Here is a 19,189-nt window from a genome sequence, read left to right on the forward strand (position 1 = left end):
ATTGGATTTCTGTTGGATAAATACCAGATGTGTGTTTTACACTCAGTCCTTCCGGTAAAATGATCTCTTTCTCGAACTGTTCACATCTTTATGAACTTCAGAATCTCACAAAAAATTATGTTTTGACTGTAATCAGCTTCCACCTGAAATTCATCTCCCAAAAAAAGAGGTCATAAACACATCCACCATTTGAAAATATCAAAATTGTTCTCGCAATTTGGATTTGTAACACCATAGCTAGGCCCTATGAAGACACCATACCAATTATCAATATTATCGTAGAAAATTGCCTGATATAAAACTTTGACCAAATTGACATTGTTGGTATTCCATAATTCATGTGTTGAAATTCATTAAGCATATCAAAAGTAGTGAATGAAAGGTCTATCAGAGAAACTAAAATAAATAAAGGAACAATGTACAATATTATTTTATATTTTATTGACAAATTTTTACATATAAAATCGCTTGTTTCCCACATCAGGATCCTTTGTGAGACATCTCCAGTGTATCCATGATGGCTGATCTCTTCACACGCTTATTCAATGGAGAATCTGAGAAAGATGTAATTTTATAACTAAATAACCTATCGGACCTAATTTTCTTTAAACTTGTGTATATCAGTTAAGTCTGAACAGCATATTACTCATTAACATCATTATTTTGAACACTAAAAACTTTAACAAAATCTCTCCTGAAAATATGCCATAGTTTCCTACTGAGATAAAGCTATATTTGCTTGCTATCAGAAACATATGGTGAATCTTAGTTTATAAGGTATGTGAGTTAGCATTGGTAATTTACACATCATTTCCACATTAGTGTCCAATGTGCTTGAATAACCGGCAAAGACAGGAAGTCAAAAAGGCATAACCAACCATGTCATCAAACTGCTTAGCATAAGGCAACATAGCTTTCTGATTATACCAATAATATCTAAGATTATTTATTCTAAATTTCAAATATGAAATACTTTATAAAAGGATCTGGTCAGTTTTCAAGACTAAGTTGTGTTATAATAATATCTTTATGTGTTTGTGTATGAGCACATTTTATTCATTTCAATTTTCATTTACCAATAATGGTATAATTACCCTCATGAAAATGCTCTGATGTTTTACGTCGTAGTTCCTGCAAATCTTCTGCATCTTCAGCCCATTCCAAAACAAGACGTCGCCCATACAAATGGGTACTGTGACATAGGGCCTCAAATGCTCTCTGAGTAAAAGAAAGAAAAAAAATCAAACATCTTTTACTATTTACCCATAACATCTGTATACTCATTCAATTAGTCCAAATTATGACCTTTGAAATTTGCTGACAATTAATTAGTATAATAACAGCCAGTTTTGGCCACGACTGAAGGTGCTAGGAAGATGCTAACAAAAGCAATTAATCACCTTTGCATCCTGTTTTGTAAGAAAGTCAACAAATCCAAAACCCCTGTGTGTACCAGATCCACTAACTTTGGTTGGAAGGCGTACAGATTTCAGTTCACCGAAGGTCCTGAAAATGGACAAAATCAAAAGTTATCCCCATTACTACAGCATACCGTATGTTAAGAAATATCTATAATGTCTGGAATAAAAACTTGTACAAGACTATAAAATGGATATCAGGAAACATTACACATACATTTACATGTAGGATGAAGTGGATTTAACTCAAAGATAATATTTTTACCATCCTGTTTAAAGGCTTTAAAAAATAAATTAACAAAATTTTGTCATTGATAGTTTTATAAACCTTCAAAGTGAGATATGCGATTAATTTATTACAACTGTCAATGTATTTGTCCATCGGGTCACTTGTCTAACAGTCAAATGTGATAGAAGAAATTAAACCATAAATTAAGCATGGTGCCTTGTCCAGAAAGGGAATAGGGACTTTATATAGAGGATCCCAATTGATAGTTACTCACTTGAAGAGTTCAAAGACCTCCTTCCTCTTTGCCTCGAATGGTATGTTCCTTACAAGGATTTTGGAGGTTTTCTGTTTCGTTGTCTTAGCCTTCTTTTTCTTAGGTTTTGTTTCCACGTTTCTGTCAACAAAAAGACATTAAAACAAGATGAATGTTCCTGCTCAATGCAAACCAAAATCCAATCAGATGTACAGCTTGATGTTATGATACTATGGGGTAAATATGAACCAGGATCTGATAAGATGTAGAACTTGATGTTATGATACTATGGGGTAAATATGAACCAGGATCTGATAAGATGTAGAACATGATGTTATGATACTATGGGGTAGATATGAACCAGGATCTGATAAGATGTAGAATTTGATGTTATGATACAAATACATTATTATTAATATATTATTTACTGAACCTCTCCAGACATAAATCAACATGAAACTTAAGCCGAGCATTTATATAAGTTCTATCAGCCGAAGGATGACAGTAATCCACAGTAATACAGTAATAAGTGTTATATATCTGAGTGCCCCCTATATTCTAATCTCAAAACTAAAAAAACACTTGTGTTCAGCATCAGTCTTCTGATAAATCTTCATTTTGGCATTCCTAATAACCTGAAAAATTCTTTCTAAATGCCAAACATTTGCTTCTTCTGATAAATATTATATGCAGTATAGAGTAAATAGGGTCAAATATAAAGATAGGTTATGTCACATGTCCTACCTACCCTGTTTGACGGTGTGAAACTTTGAGTTCCAGCGTGTGACCATCCAGGTCAGAATGTTGCAGTGTCTTCAAAGCCTTGTCTGCGCTTGCTTTCTCATAGTACTCGACAAAGCCATACCCCAATGACAGATAATTTCCTATAGCAATGAAAGAAAAAGGTTGAACAAAAATCACTAACTGCTACAAATTTTTGGGTGTACTTTTTAGGATAACAAATCATATTTCTTCCTTAAAAATAAATATGCAAAATAATTCACATCAATTACAGGAATATTTGTTCTGTAAAAACTCTGGGTTTTTGATCTGTAATAACTCTGTACCAAACAATAAAGTTTTTGTAAACAGTTAGTTTTTAGTGTATCCCATCACAATAACATTACTTAGCTTACATACGAACATTTGTTCCACAACAAATTTGATACAAGGGAGGTAACTCAACTCTTATTCAATACACATACATGTCTGTTGTTAGTGTTGCAGTGAATATGTGATTGTTATATACTGTGTGTTATATGCATCAATTTGTCCATCCTAGGGAAAGGGCTTGTATATGCTTTAGTCTGTTGCCAAATATCCATTGATTTTTTAATAACACCTTTGTGAAAAGAACTTATTTGTCCAATGCCTGTGAATCTATTTGTCCGATGCTTTTACTGTGTGATGACAACAAATGCAATTATGTCATTAAACTCAAGATTTATACATTTACAAAGTCACTGAAGCTAAAATTTCACTTTTTTGTAATGTTTTAATGTAACACAGTAATGTTCTTGATGCAACACATTAATACATCATTGTTTTACTGAAGGTTTCAGTAACAACTGTTTAACAGACGATAGCAGAAAAAGCTGTCATTAACAGGCCATGTCAATATTTTTCAAATCATGATAATACCAATATCATAATCCCATACCAATATTTATTAGACTATACCAATATTTATTAGATTCTACCAATATTTATCTGACATACCAATATATATCAGACTTACCAATGTTTTTCATGTCCTTTTTCTTGGCGATGGAAACACTTTTTATCTTGCCACATTTCTTGAATTTCTAAAAAGAGACAAAACATACTTTCAACACAGACAAATTAAACTGAAAAAACTAGAAATTTGTTTTTGTGAACAGAATCATATGCTTATTAACAGAAAATTGCTATATGTTAGGGAAATAGGTGTATAAATGTTGGAAGGCAGATATATCTATTATGGTCTGATCCTAATTTATCAACTTCTATCCATAATAATGGCTTTATTTGTTCTTTATCAATTTATTTTTCATTACCTCAGAGAAACAGCCAATGATATACACTTTTAACATTAAAACTGAATTATGCCAAGGAGTAAGACCTTACCTTTCTGAGGTCATCCTCTTCTGAACCGAAGTTGAGATTTTTCACAAATAATGTTGCCCCTGGCTCAGAATCCTCTTCTTCTGATGATGAAACCTCCTCTTCCTGTTTCACTGTCATCTTCTGATCTGTTTCCATCTTCTCAACCTTAACAGTTAAATATTCAAATCTCTCCTTCATATTTGACATAATCTATTTATGTAGGGGTCTAGTAAGAGTCGGTGAAGTATTAGCAACTACAAAACTAAAATGGCTCCAACTTGTATTTACTGTACTACAATAACCCCAGTATTACAAATAACAGCCATGTTTATACTGTCAGTTTTATCAAACATCAATAGCCTGTCTCAATTTCTGAAGTCCTGCTTTACTTTTTTGGTCAATATGAATTGTCAGTGTTTATTGCCTTGCATTAAACTTTTTGAAATGATAGCTTTATATTCCCTTCTTTAAATACAAAAATGCATTCAAACATGTATGACATTCCATTGATATTACAATATCAACAATCAGGCATCTTTTTGACAGAATTCCTTAAATGATGACCTTTAAATCAGCACATCTAAAACAGCTGTCTAGCAAAACAGCAAAACACAATCAAAGCAAAACCTCTGTTAAAAAAGAGATTTTCTCTAAAATATAAAATCAACTTTTTTATTTTCCCCATTTTTTTGGAAACTGTCATTTGATTACCTTTTCGTCCTTTACATCAGTGTCCAATTTCTGCTGTTTTCCTTCCTCCTTGGCCGCTGGTGTAGTGGCTGGAACCTTGAACACTTCCACTGGAGCCCATTCAAGGTATAGGGGGACATGTTGGAACTGACAGAAATAATGGTAATATTATGTAGTCAAATTTGATATTGAATTTGATGTCAGTGGTTAAAATCCCATGGCTCAGTATAGATTTTCCCCTCTAAATTGTACATATTTAGAGTACCTGGAGATATGAAAAACAAACCCACTAGGACTTCCTTTGACCAAAATTGACTTTACAGGTAAGCAAGTCAATCTTATTGTTCGGGAGTCACAAGGTGTGTAAAGTTGGCCAGTAAGGCAGTCACAATTTTTAGTTATGTGTCCAGGTGTGACATATGACCCTTCAGACATGAATCCATAGTTCCTGTCCTCACTTACCTGTTATTTACCATTTACCTGTCTATTTTTTGTGATAGTCGTCAAAATTAAGTGATATTAAACGTTGCCCACATGAAAATGTGTGACATTATCAGATATTGGATTACAGATAATACATAAGAAAAAAAATCTGTGTTTCAAGAAAATGTGATATTAAATAGAAAGTGACATTAACAGATGTGACATTAAGTGGGTTACACTGTAGTAGGATTAATGTAGGGCAAACTCTAAAAATCAAATTAATATTGTCAGCATGCAAACAATTGTTTCAATGTCTTAGGAATGACCAAGCCGAATTTGATTCCAATTCTGAAATAGGTGTAGGTGAACAGCTTATTTTAAAGTAATCCTATATAGGTCAGCTTGAAAGCCATAATAAATGTGTAACAAACCTTAGAGTAAGCAAGCCTTCTGAAGCCTGACTTGGCTTCTGTTGGTTCCAGGTATTCTACAATAGCTGTCACACCGGACGGAGGAAGAACAACTCGACCCACTGTCCCATGTTTACTGAATAATTCCCTAAGCTCCTTAGCCTTGGTGCTTGCTGGTAAATTCTTCACTAGTAACACTGTTTTGCTCCTTGCTGCTGAAGGCTGTAAACACAAACAAAACAAGGCATCGCAAATGATACAAATCTCCTGATGATTCCACCTTGACTTCTTGTGAATTAAGGAAGATGCACGACAGTGATGGAGATTTTCTAAATATAGTAACAGTGACCTTTACCTTGACCCCACAACATGGAAAATCAAACTTGTCCATGATATTATGGTCATTTACATGAAACTGAAGTTTTATCCTCAAGGAATAAGGCTACTTATGTCCTGACAAGGATTTTCTAAATATAGCAACAGTGACCTTGACTTTGACATTATAGCCATAAAATTTCCTTTTTGTCCAAGATATAACGGTCACTTTTTAAGGGTATGAAGTTAAATCAAATCCTTCATGAAAGGAAGATGCTAGTGTGTTGACAAGGGTTTTCTAAAAATGATAACAATGACTCTAACTTTGACAGTAGAGCCCTGAATTTTAAAGTCATGCACTACATGTTGGTCCTTCGTAAGTGTGTGTATGTTTGATCAAAATCCCTTAAAGTATGAAGCTGCCATATTGATTGCAAAAGTCAGTTTCATAGACATTCCTATATCCTCTCCCTGACATTCATCATTGGGGAATAACAATTATGAATTTATGAATATTTTTTTCAATAATCTCAACTCTCAAATTATTCAACTGATTTGTGTATCACACTAAATCTCTTTCTGAGTGACAGTCCACATCTCAATAGGTATTCATATTTGGCAATATAATCTGTTACCATATATGGATACACCCCTGAGAAAGTTATTAATATTAACTGGAGTATCAGAAATGTTATAAAACTGTTCATCTTGTTGACTATTTATAATTTCACTAGGACCAAACCCAGTTAATAACATACCACTTCATGTAGGTAGTATACTGTAGACCTTATATACAAGGACAATTTTGAAAATTTTGCGTGACATTTCGATGATGACACTGTGCCTTGGTCAGACAAATGACCAATGTGAAGCATCTCAAAGTATACAATGTGCAAGATGTTCATGAAATTACAGGAATTTTTGCCTTTTGATTCTTATATACACTAATTAATATACATTACCAACTTAAAAAAAATGTTTTGAGGTAGTTACTCTGTTTTAAACCAATGTACAGGAGGTCTCATATTAAAGTGTTTTTCACTATACCTACCTGACTGAAGCTGTCAAGTGCCACTCCCTCCTCTAACAGGAAGTCACGTGTCTCAGCTACAATCTGGGTCTCCCCTAGGGCCATCCTCACTCCCAGACTCTGCTTTGCCTCCTACATGAAATAAGCCATTCTTTTAATCTCATATCTCTATAATTCTTACAACTGCAAAACTTTTGTATATTGTATATAAAAAAATATTAAAAACAAAATGTTTTTAAAACACCCACATTGATGCAGTACAGTGCATATAATTTCAAATTCACTTTCCCAAAATCAGTATTAAGTGTGAATCACTATATTGCTTATAGCTTCACTGACAAATCTGACTATAAAGGACACACACGGGTTCCTCATACCACTTAACATGAACATGTAATAGATACAGTGTATATAAAAAAAAGCGGAATTTCAAAATGGCACTCCAATAATTCAAAGCAATATCCAGTGAAATACCTGATCTCTCACAGGAAACAGTCTGTTTTGCAGTTACTACTAATTCTTTTAAGTTTCATTTTGAATTTAACTTACAGCATCAAGAATGTGACTTTTCTCTGTATTATACTTTTCTGCCAAGACATCTGCCACTGTGTTAGCCCCAAGGAATAGAGAATTCCAGTTGTGAGAACTGCAAGGTAAATTGATTTTTTCAAATATTATCCAGTTACCATAACAAAACAATTAAAAATGACATTTCAAGTTTTCAATCCGCTACTTGTATAAGCCTCTGTTATTTGGGAGTATTGCTCAAATATTCCTATCAAACATGTTCAACTGAGCAGAAATGAATGCTGAATAGTCCTGACATAGTACTCCTCACACTATCTCTGATGCCCTGACTAAATAACAGAAAGCAAATGTTCACCATCTCAGTATACAAGCTGTATCCACACTGATATCAGCAATATCCCTGATCTAGTACCCCTAACACTATCTCTGATGCCCTGACTTACTAACAAAAAGCAAATGTTCACCATCTCAGTATACAAGCTGTATCCACACTGATATCAGCAATATCCCTGATCTAGTACCCCTAACACTATCTCTGATGCCCTGACTTACTAACAGAAAGCAAATGTTCACCATCTCAGTATACAAGCTGTAGCCACACTGATATCAGCAATATCCCTGATCTAGTACCCCTAACACTATCTCTGATGCCCTGACTTACATATATTGGAAACTTATAGATTCTATCGGCTTAGTCAATACCCAGTTTATTTACAATTGCTAATTAAAACATCTCACAAGACAATTTTTTGGGGGGTAAATCATGATCTCTGTGTCTTTTTTTTACACATGATATTTACAATTACTATATGCTGTACATATGACTGGCAAACCAAATGCTTTTATCATAAATTATATCTCTTTGTTTATATGAAAACATTTAATCATTTTTGTACAAATTATAACAGTTCATAAATATATACATATCCTGACATGTACATGAAGTTCTCTACCTATATTTAATTTGCTTATTGTAATGTGAAGTTTGTATACCTGCCAGCCAAAGCCTTTAGTTTCTCCTGCTTTTTGGTTTTGTATGATGAGCCCTCTGAAAGAAACAAACTCCCTCATAATCAATGGGCCTGATTAAGGTTATTCCCTACATACATACATACCAGACATACCTCACACAAACTAATACACATGTAAATGAAGGGCCATAACTCTTACAATGTGGACATGAGATAATTTTGTTTTTTTTCTAATATGCAGTTTTCTTTTACCAGACTCTTCATTTTTTTTCAACTAAGGAAAGACCTAATGAAATTACTTTTCTATCTAACTTTACTCCCTGATGAGCCTCAACTAAGCTTTCTTGTTAGATAATGGTAGTTTATGATGCAAGGGAGGACCTAGTCGTCTTATTTTGTTTATATGTCCATCAGATTTTATACCCGAAATGTTTAATAAGGCAAATGATGAGCCTCTTTATCCAGCTAAACAAACAGGGTGCTGATTTCAGCACAAAACACTCTACCATCTAACAGCTAAACAAACAGGGTGCTGATTTCAGCACAAAACACTCTACCATCTAACAGCTAAACAAACAGGGTGCTGATTTCAGCACAAAACACTCTACCATCTAACAGCTAAACAAACAGGGTGCTGATTTCAGCACAAAACACTCTACCATCTAACAGCTAAACAAACAGGGTGCTGATTTCAGCACAAAACACTCTACCATCTAACAGCTAAACAAACAGGGTGCTGATTTCAGCACAAAACACTCTACCATCTAACAGCTAAACAAACAGGGTGCTGATTTCAGCACAAAACACTCTACCATCTAACAGCTAAACAAACAGGGTGCTGATTTCAGCACAAAACACTCTACCATCTAACAGCTAAACAAACAGGGTGCTGATTTCAGCACAAAACACTCTACCATCTTAACAGCTAAACAAACAGGGTGCTGATTTCAGCACAAAAGACTCTACCATCTAACAGCTAAACAAACAGGGTGCTGATTTCAGCACAAAACACTCTACCATCTTAACAGCTAAACAAACAGGGTGCTGATTTCAGCACAAAACACTCTACCGTCTTAACAGCTAAACAAACAGGGTGCTGATTTCAGCACAAAACACTCTACCGTCTTAACAGCTAAACAAACAGGGTGCTGATTTCACCACAAAACACTCTACCGTCTTAACAGCTAAACAAACAGGGTGCTGATTTCAGCACAAAACACTCTACCATCTAACAGCTAAACAAACAGGGTGCTGATTTCAGCACAAAACACTCTACCATCTTAACAGCTAAACAAACAGGGTGCTGATTTCAGCACAAAACACTCTACCATCTTAACAGCTAAACAAACAGGGTGCTGATTTCAGCACAAAACACTCTACCATCTTAACAGCTAAACAAACAGGGTGCTGATTTCAGCACAAAACACTCTACCATCTTAACAGCTAAACAAACAGGGTGCTGATTTCAGCACAAAACACTCTACCATCTTAACAGCTAAACAAACAGGGTGCTGATTTCAGCACAAAACACTCTACCATCTTAACAGCTAAACAAACAGGGTGCTGATTTCAGCACAAAACACTCTACCATCTTAACAGCTAAACAAACAGGGTGCTGATTTCAGCACAAAACACTCTACCATCTTAACAGCTAAACAAACAGGGTGCTGATTTCAGCACAAAACACTCTACCATCTTAACAGCTAAACAAACAGGGTGCTGATTTCAGCACAAAACACTCTACCATCTTAACAGCTAAACAAACAGGGTGCTGATTTCAGCACAAAACACTCTACCATCTAACAGCTAAACAAACAGGGTGCTGATTTCAGCACAAAACACTCTACCATCTTAACAGCTAAACAAACAGGGTGCTGATTTCAGCACAAAACACTCTACCATCTAACAGCTGAACAAACAGGGTGCTGATTTCAGCACAAAACACTCTACCATCTTAACAGCTAAACAAACAGGGTGCTGATTTCAGCACAAAACACTCTACCATCTTAACAGCTAAACAAACAGGGTGCCGATTTCAGCACAAAACACTCTACCATCTTAACAGCTAAACAAACAGGGTGCTGATTTCAGCACAAAACACTCTACCATCTTAACAGCTAAACAAACAGGGTGCTGATTTCAGCACAAAACACTCTACCATCTTAACAGCTAAACAAACAGGGTGCTGATTTCAGCACAAAACACTCTACCATCTTAACAGCTAAACAAACAGGGTGCTGATTTCAGCACAAAACACTTTACCATCTTAACAGACAAGTATTAAAAATATCTATATTGTAAGTGATCAAGTTATATGAATACAAGTATAAAAATTTGACTACAGTATAGGATTCTTGTTCTATATGAGATAAGAATGAAATACCTGAAGTTGCAGCTTCATCGTCCTTTTTGGACTTAGCGGGAATCAGATGCATCAATCTTCCCTTAAAAACAAAGAATATATTCTATGTGAAAAAGTGTGTTTTATATTTTGTTTTTGTTTTGTAGAGAGCAACATCTCAAAATATAAACATTCAATTAAAAAAATAGTGATTAGTAAAGGTTTTTGCTTATAATTATATCTCTGCAAAAACATCCAGATATCTAGACAATACTATGATAAGTAATTTCATATGTACATACATATATAATACAATTATCACTTGTGCAATCTATACATGAGTCTTTCTACAACAAAGATGAAAAAAATCTTTCTACGAAATACAAGGCCTCCATCAGTGCCTCCACAAGCTATCCTATGATTCAAGAAGTAAAATGGAAATTATGGTACAAGTTCCCTCTAAGAACCATGTGAGATATCTATTAAATTTCACGAAGAGTTTCTCTAACAACCTTAATATCAATCATAAATTTTGCCACTGTTATTATGGATTTTGTTCATGTTGAATTTGTAGAAATATAAAATGCAAAACCACTGTGATAAATCTAAAGGAAATATATAGTGGAACTGAAGAGTGATTCAAGGGGAATAACTGGTGTACATAAACTATGTTACTTACCATAAAGGTAGTTCCATCTAATTCTGCAAATGCACTCACTGCATGCTCTGGCATCAGGTATGTAACAATGGCATATCCCTTCATTTTCTTTGTCAGACTGTCAATAGGTAGATGAATTTCTGACACTGGACCTTTAAGGAAATTTGAAATTTTTTTCTGTCAGTATTTCAAAATGAATAAGAACTCAAGGGACTATACAGATCCATTCACTCTCATTTATATTTCTATTGAACACATCATACTCAATACAATACTATAACAAAGGTATTTGCATTTCTGGGGAATAAATAAAAACATAGTAAGCAGGGGCTGACATACACATAAAGCTCCCTCCCTGATCTTTTTGTTTATAACTAAATCTTTTGAGAAGTTCAAGAGAAGTCTTGTACACATACTTTTTAGTTCAAATATGGTTAATGACACCAAAATCTATACTTGATGTTATTCTAGTGTAAATATGAACTATATTTGTCAAACGTTTTTTAAGATATCCTGTACATAAGCTTTGCACATGTGTGCTTGTTTACTGGTTTTATCATCCCATAAACAGTATAACTATAAAATAAATTGTAAAGTACAAAAAGATACCAAAGCAAAATCTCTATATTCCAGCATTTTGACTTATGACTAATCCAGCCCCCATATGGAACTGCCAGAAAAGTGATAATTTTAAAAATACCATTAAAAACTTGAATTTTCAGAAGACAACATAGCACCATGCACAGAGAGACTTCATTTCTATTGTTCCAACATGGGACTAACTTCACATGGGCAGAGAGTGTTATAGATTAAAAGAACTATACTTACCATATTTTTCAAATAACTTTTGAAGATCTTCCTCTGTACATGAATAAGTCAGATTCCTGACAAAGATCCTGCCTGACTGTTAAAAAAAATATTGTACTCAATATCTCTGTACTGCTAACCTGTCTCATTTGTTATCAGAATGAGGCCAGATTTAGTTCAGTTAACATTAAACACAACTGGCCATTCTAAGATAAAATTAAGACCCTGAATAATGAATTAAATAACAACAGTAGGAAAAGGTGAGAACATTTGCTTTGACACTTGTATGCCATTCTTTTAGTTAAATAAATCAGGTGCATTTTACAGTAGGGTTAGAAATTTTGAGGTTACGTTGACAGTTGAGATGACCTAGTTTACACAATCTTACCTCTGCGACTGTTTCCTCTTCTCCATCCTCCTCCTTGTACTGAAATCCAAAAATTGAGGTAAAAACATTGTTTACATTATTTACATTATGAAATATTACTGGACAATCTGGTTTAAAAGATGACTACACTTTATAAATAACCTTTGAAATTTTAGATCAATTTGCTTAATGTTTAATGACCTTTCAACAGCAAGGAAGGATCATTCTGAGTCAAACTGCTTTGTAGAAAGAAATTGCTGATTAAGCATTTTAAGGCTAAAACAAAAAGGTAGAACTTTACAAAAAAAACCATTATCTATAGTTATAGAAAACTTTATTGTTAAAAATCACCAAGTTGATGGTCTATTTTCTAGCAGAGTATGACATCTAATACAATATTATTAATGTGACAATTTTACTGTACCTTTATCTCCCATGGTTTTGGAACATCTTCCCACTGTACTGGGGCCCCTTTTTCTGTCTGGGTACACTTCTTCAGAAAGATACGCTTCCCACCTACAAATGAATATCTATACTTGCAAAAAGTGACAGATGGGGTGGGAGAGAAACAAAATTTGAGGGAATTTCAATCTTCAGAAGGAAAACATTGCTCACTATGGAAAATGGAAAATGGAAAATGGAAAATTTGATACACATCAACTCATTAAACAATACTTGCACAACACATTCTTAAGCAGTTTCACCTAAACTTGTGTTAAGTTTGTGACTATTAAGACAGGTGCTGGTCATCTTCATACCTGAGTGACCATGTTATGTACATGTTAATGATAAAATAGAATGATACAGATCACCATGGGTTGGATGAGCTGATGTAAAAAATCATATTTAGAGACTTCTGGATTCTCTTAAGATAAATAATCTTCAAAGTCTGGAGATGAGAGTCTACTGAATATGAAATAAAACAATACAATGTATAACAACACTCCTTTGTTTTGATAACAGTTTGTATTATTTATATAAAACACATGTTTGTAGAGCATGTTAGATCCCAGTAAACTTGTCTATACATACCAATAAAGTTCTTATTCTTCTTCATGGCCTCTTCCAGGTCTTTTGTATTCTTGAAACTTACATAAGCAATCCCTAAATGAAGAGACAATATATAAAAGACTAAATAAGATCATTACACACAGATTGTCACTGCTATTATTCAACAGTGATTCACAAATATCAGTAGTTCAGATTTTAACAGCTATTTTTCAAAAGTGTGATTGAAAAAAATCAGACTCTTTGGGTACTGATTGTTACATTTTCTTAAAGTGCAATAGGGTGTATAGGAAGCTATTGTCTCTTCTAATCTTGTTTGGATTGTCCTTATCTCTCTTGTGATTATCTCCCTTCCTAACTCTTAAAGAGGGAAATTTTCCCTAGAAAGAGCAGTAAGTGAAGGCGATTATCCACCTCGTAATTCCTAGGGTAGAAAAACTTTCCTTATGAAGACCAGTTAGTGTAGGAAGTGATTTCACCCTCCTGACCCCTAGGGCAGTGACATTTTTTATTAAATTTGTACCGGTATTTGTTATCTATTATTGCCTGGTTAATTGCCTACTCAGCTGTTCGGGTCATTTTGAGGTGGATTCTAGGTGGAGTCTAGTTGTAGCAGCTGGCAGCTTCCTCACTAAACAACATACAGGAGACCTGTAGCATGCCATTCAAACCAATAGAAGTAATGTGCTTCAGACCACAACAGCACAGACTGGTCCATTGTCCTCTTTAACTGTTAAAAACTACCACTCTTCCACCTACCATATAGAGGCTTCTTTTTTGCATTCCTCGGTATCCTGATAGAAGTCAAATGTAGAGGCTTGAAAAACTCCTTTACGGCTTTCTGAAGTTCATTGTCAACAATAAACATTAGTATATTGCAGATTAGTGTAAAAATATTGTATTTTGTACATATAGACATCACAACTATGTATATAGATGTTAGAGTACGCAATCTGTCACTTCACCAGGTTACCACATTTTTCTCAACAATGACATTTTTCAAAATATTTTTCAACTTCTTAATATCTTAATGAACTCTACATAAATGAAGAATTACAAAATTAATTTTATCATCAGTATGTTTAGATTCTGTTGACTGTAATTGATAATATGTGATATCAGGTTTGGATTCCTGAATAATAACTACAAACCTCTCCACTGGAAATGTTTAGTCCTTTCATTTTTACCACAAGTCCTGGATCATTTACCTACCAACATGAAAACAAAATGAATTCACAACAAATAGATACCATGTTCTGGGTGTCAACTGTTAATAAACGTTCTCCAGTTTTCTTAAAAATATAATTAAGCATCATATCTTAGTTCTTGTCATCAATATTATATTGAAATACAAATTAAAATACTCATAGACTTACTTTTTTCTGAGTTGGTTTTTGTGCAGGTTCTTTTTTCTTGGACTTATCTGCCTTTAAATCCACTTCTTTCCCACTGTCTTCAGAATCATCATCATCATCATCATCATCATCATCATCATCATCATCATCATCATCATCGTCATCACCACTACTGTCCTCGTCCTCATCAGAACTAGAATCATCCAGCAAGTCTCTTTTTGATATTTTGGACTTTAGGTACTGGACAAAAATAGAAATTACAATGCATTAGTGGTTTCATTGCTGATTAGAGGAAAACTTTTGTCCACGTATTTTTACGATATTTACTATCCTGGTAGATACTCGGCAAAACAGCAAGCCATAAGAAACACATTGTGTTGATTCTTTAAACTTTTTACTGCTGTAATCAGAGATACCATACATCTTACCATTTGTATATACTCTACAATTTACTGCTGTAATCAGAGATACCATACATCATACCATTTGTATATACTCTACAATTTACTGCTGTAATCAGAGATACCATACATCTTACCATTTTTATCTACTCTACAATTTACTGCTGTAATCAGAGATACCATACATCTTACCATTTGTATATACTCTACAATTTACTGCTGTAATCAGAGATACCATACATCTTACCATTTTTATATACTCTACAATTTACTGCTGTAATCAGAGGTACTATACATCATACCATTTGTATATACTCTACAATTTACTGCTGTAATCAGAGATACTATACATCATACCATTTGTATATACTCTACAATTTACTGCTGTAAACTGTAATGAATAAGTTTCCATTAAAGGTATTAACTTAAATTAGTAACCTTTATATTGCAAATGATAAAAATGAAATAAAAGATGACTCACACTTAATACCAGACATTTTCTATGTTAATTTCAAAATACAGAAAAAATGCATCAAAGAAACATTTTAGATATTAGCACATTTTCTTATATCAAGGACAATGTTTTTCTTACCTCCATATCAGATACATCTGCTTTAGATGCAGTCTTGTCTTTTTCTTCTACAATTTTCACTTCTGCAATTCAGAAAAGAATAAAATCATGTTAAACACAAGTGACAGATTCCTATGAATCTTCAATGCTTCAAAGTATTTTCTTCTTTTATCTATTAGATTGACAGTCCTTTCAACAGTAAATCCATTATTCAGTGACATGCAGTCTTTAAACTGCACCTATGATTTGTTGATAATTACCATATTTATTTGCAAAAATGCCCCTGCCCACAAATAAACTGTCCCTAAACTTTCATACTAACCTTTAGAAGTGAGAGAGAGAGAGAGAGAGCGTAAGCTTATATGAGGATGAATACAGTACAGCAAAAATATTGATCTGATCACAAAAAATAATAACCTTTATGTTCCTTATCTTCAGTATCTTTTTCGCTGTCCTCATCTTCCTCTTCTAGATTATCATCTTCATCTTCTTCCTCATCAGAAGACTGATCGTTTGAAGCTTTTGGCATCATAACATCTGCATCATTGTCCCACACTGTTTTTTTACCAGATCTTTTGTGAGCAGCCATAAATTCCTCAAAGCCAGGGTCATCCTTCAGCTGTCAGTCAAGTTAAAATGTGAGTAAGACCTTGGAACTTTATGTTTGTAAGGCAGTCAATTAAAAGACCATCATATAAATATGCTGTATCACCCCAAACAATGTATGACAGATGAAGTCCAATTAGCAATATATAGATAAAATGAACCTTTAATGAATTTGCTTGTTTACTGGGTTTATTGTCCTGTGAACAGCCAGGGTTATTCCAAGGCAGGGTCTCCTTGTAGTAGATAGTAGTTACCTAAATGAACACGCTACCAGAGGCCCATCACATACCATTCAGAACAAACTGAGGTTAAGTGTCTTATGAAGAACACAACCAAAGCAGACATGTCTATTTCTCAGCTTCCTAAGAAATACAAACTGCCACTGGTAGGAAGCATCCAACAACACATCTCAGATCTTCACCGGAGGTTATATAGGCCTTTGTGGGAGATAAAACCGCACTCACCAATTTATCACTGATCACTCTTATGACATAAAACAATTACACATATACACAATTAGTATGAAACATACGTCACCAATCATCTCATCCAAAGCCTTTTCTTTAGCAGTCTTCTTCTTCTCTTTCTTTTCCTTAATACACAACAAAAATGAGTCTTTATTCGATCACAGCTCCAAATCTTTTATCAATTCAAATAAAATGTCTTCCTATTCATATAATTCCACAAATTACGAAAACCGTATTTACTGTATACTGTTACAAAGCTCGGGTACAATTTACATAATTTCAAATTATATATGCTACATTTAAAAAAGGTATATTATTACTTTTAGTGAGTACGTGGACTTGAATTGACTATCACATTTTACAATTTAAAACATTACTTCCCTATCATTTTATACTTACCTTTGGTGTAACCTTGTTGTCCTGCCCAGATGACTTAGCTTCCTTTTCTTTTGGAGCCTTTGCTTTCTGATAGGCCGAGCTATCGGCAGCATACTTACTCCATGATCGTGGCTTTTTTGCATCACCTAAATCTGCTGCTACCTCAACCTGAAGAAAATTTGCATAATGGAATATTTTGAAAATATGAATCAAATAAACTAGATAAGATTATGGAATATTGATAGAGAGGTTACTGCTGGACTATTTTGATATAGCATCCTTTACTTTATTGGACCAACACTGAGATAACAGCCCCAAAAGCGAACGAGCTAATGAAGCTTTTTCACATCAAAATATCCATATAATCATCTTTGACGCCCATAATCATCAGCTGGTAAATGTAGGCTATTTAAATCACAATGAATCTGTGATTCATTTATCTGTTGATCATCAAGATTTTAGGATTGCCGGACAAGTGGCCATCTTAGATTTTGACAATGCGGTATTGTTGTTTCTATTTTTATCAAAGGACTTGATGGATCTTTCTTGAATTTCATATGAATGTTCCTCTTGGTGCCTAGTTGTGTTGTTCTCCTTTTCGGACTGATCAGAAAAATTAAATGGCTGACAGGAGAACAGCTTCAACTTTGACAATTTAAGTTGGTTTTTGCTATTTTTTAAGAAAAACTCCAGTGATCTTTCAAATTTCAAATGTAGGTTGTGCTTTGTTCTGAGTTTGTGAGCATTTCATATGAGGAATGATTGGGATAACAAAATGGCTTATGGGTGGCCATCTTGGATTTTGACAATTAAATGGATCTTTTTAAAATTTTTAAGTAGGTTTCCCTTGATCTCCAGTATTGTGGTCTTTTCAATTTTGAGATTAATCAGGAAAAAAATGGCTGGCAAGTGATCTTAATTTTAGAGAGTTACGTTTAATATCATCTTTTTTCCACAAAGTGTTTGATGAAATATTTCTAAAATTCCACTACAAGTTCTTGGTCCTTTGAGAAGGTTATTTCAAATACTATTTGATAAAAAAATCCTAATTAGTAGTATCTATATTTGATTTTTTTTCTATAGATTCTTTTTCTCATTTAAACAAGTGAGTTGTTAATTTGTGAGGAGATTCTTTACAATGTATGAAGTAGAAATAAATATGTTAAGGTCCATACAAGCAGTGAGAGCATTAAAAAAGTATGTTTTAGTAAGAATCATTCCCACCATTGATCTAGATAATCCAAAATCAAATTTAGAAATCACTTTGTTAGATGATATTACTTCATAAATCATTACACATAACTTACTGTAATTTTTGATGAGTCAATAAATGTTTCATTAAAATGTCTGATAGCAAACTGGGCTTCGTCTTCTGTCCTGAATCCAATGAAAGCAAACTTTCGGAATCTGCCATCTTTTGTGAATTTCATACTACAATCAGTAATCAGGCCATTCTTCCCAAATATGGACTTCAGTCTTTCCTCTTTCATCTGAAACACAGTGTTTAATGGGAGAACATGTTTAATTCATGGGCCTATTTCATAAATATTTCAGAAAAAAAGGTAACAGTGATCACCAAAATTTGCTTGTATGACTGGTCAATCAAATATTTGTTTATACCTAATTTCATCTTACATTTGATTATATTTTTGTAATGTATTTCTATTTTCTTGTTTTCAATCTACGACTTAGACGTGCTTGATAAGGAAATGTATCAGTCAATCAGTAAGGCTTTTTAAATTTCCTTGTGTTTTTCTCACCTTATTGGGAAGATTTTTTATTATTATTCTTGACATCTTGCTCTTCTCTCCGGTTTCCCTGATAATTAACCAATTTTCTTCACTTTAAAATATCGCCAGACAGTTCGCCTTCTCCACA

At 33.8% G+C, this 19,189-nt stretch overlaps 1 protein-coding gene across 1 annotated transcript; it reads right to left on the reverse strand.

Annotated features, from left to right (window-relative positions):
* Window positions 1–424: 424 nt before the first annotated feature.
* LOC132555692 (probable RNA-binding protein 19) lies at window positions 425–19,155 on the reverse strand. Its single transcript, XM_060220048.1, has 27 exons — window positions 19,072–19,155; window positions 18,619–18,801; window positions 17,333–17,479; window positions 16,999–17,058; window positions 16,278–16,479; window positions 15,882–15,943; window positions 14,910–15,128; window positions 14,685–14,741; window positions 14,293–14,374; window positions 13,558–13,629; window positions 12,950–13,041; window positions 12,547–12,585; window positions 12,180–12,255; window positions 11,373–11,503; window positions 10,736–10,796; window positions 8,375–8,429; window positions 7,403–7,499; window positions 6,875–6,985; window positions 5,530–5,730; window positions 4,697–4,822; window positions 4,007–4,150; window positions 3,639–3,705; window positions 2,649–2,784; window positions 1,922–2,041; window positions 1,401–1,506; window positions 1,095–1,218; window positions 425–554 (listed from the first exon to the last, which is right to left on the reverse strand). Exons 1-27 carry the CDS (start codon window positions 19,105–19,107, stop codon window positions 481–483), a joined length of 2,880 nt encoding a protein of 959 aa, XP_060076031.1. The 5' UTR covers window positions 19,108–19,155; the 3' UTR covers window positions 425–480.
* Between the last annotated feature and the right edge of the window lie 34 nt (window positions 19,156–19,189).

Source organism: Ylistrum balloti, unplaced genomic scaffold, assembly GCF_031769215.1.
Source record: "Ylistrum balloti isolate Yb309-2 unplaced genomic scaffold, AGI_CSIRO_Ybal_v1 Utg370510, whole genome shotgun sequence".
Taxonomy (NCBI): Eukaryota; Metazoa; Mollusca; class Bivalvia; order Pectinida; family Pectinidae; genus Ylistrum; species Ylistrum balloti.

Excerpts from the sequence above, each read along its gene's own strand:
- LOC132555692 (XM_060220048.1), bottom strand. The coding sequence starts at position 19,107 with ATGTCAAGAATAATAATAAAAAATCTTCCCAATAAG. Across the intron at positions 13,630-14,292 it reads AAAAAAGAAGCCTCTATATG|GGATTGCTTATGTAAGTTTC; the intron begins GTAGGTGGAAGA and ends CTCTTCATTTAG. Across the intron at positions 13,042-13,557 it reads GAAGAATAAGAACTTTATTG|GTGGGAAGCGTATCTTTCTG; the intron begins GTATGTATAGAC and ends ATTCATTTGTAG.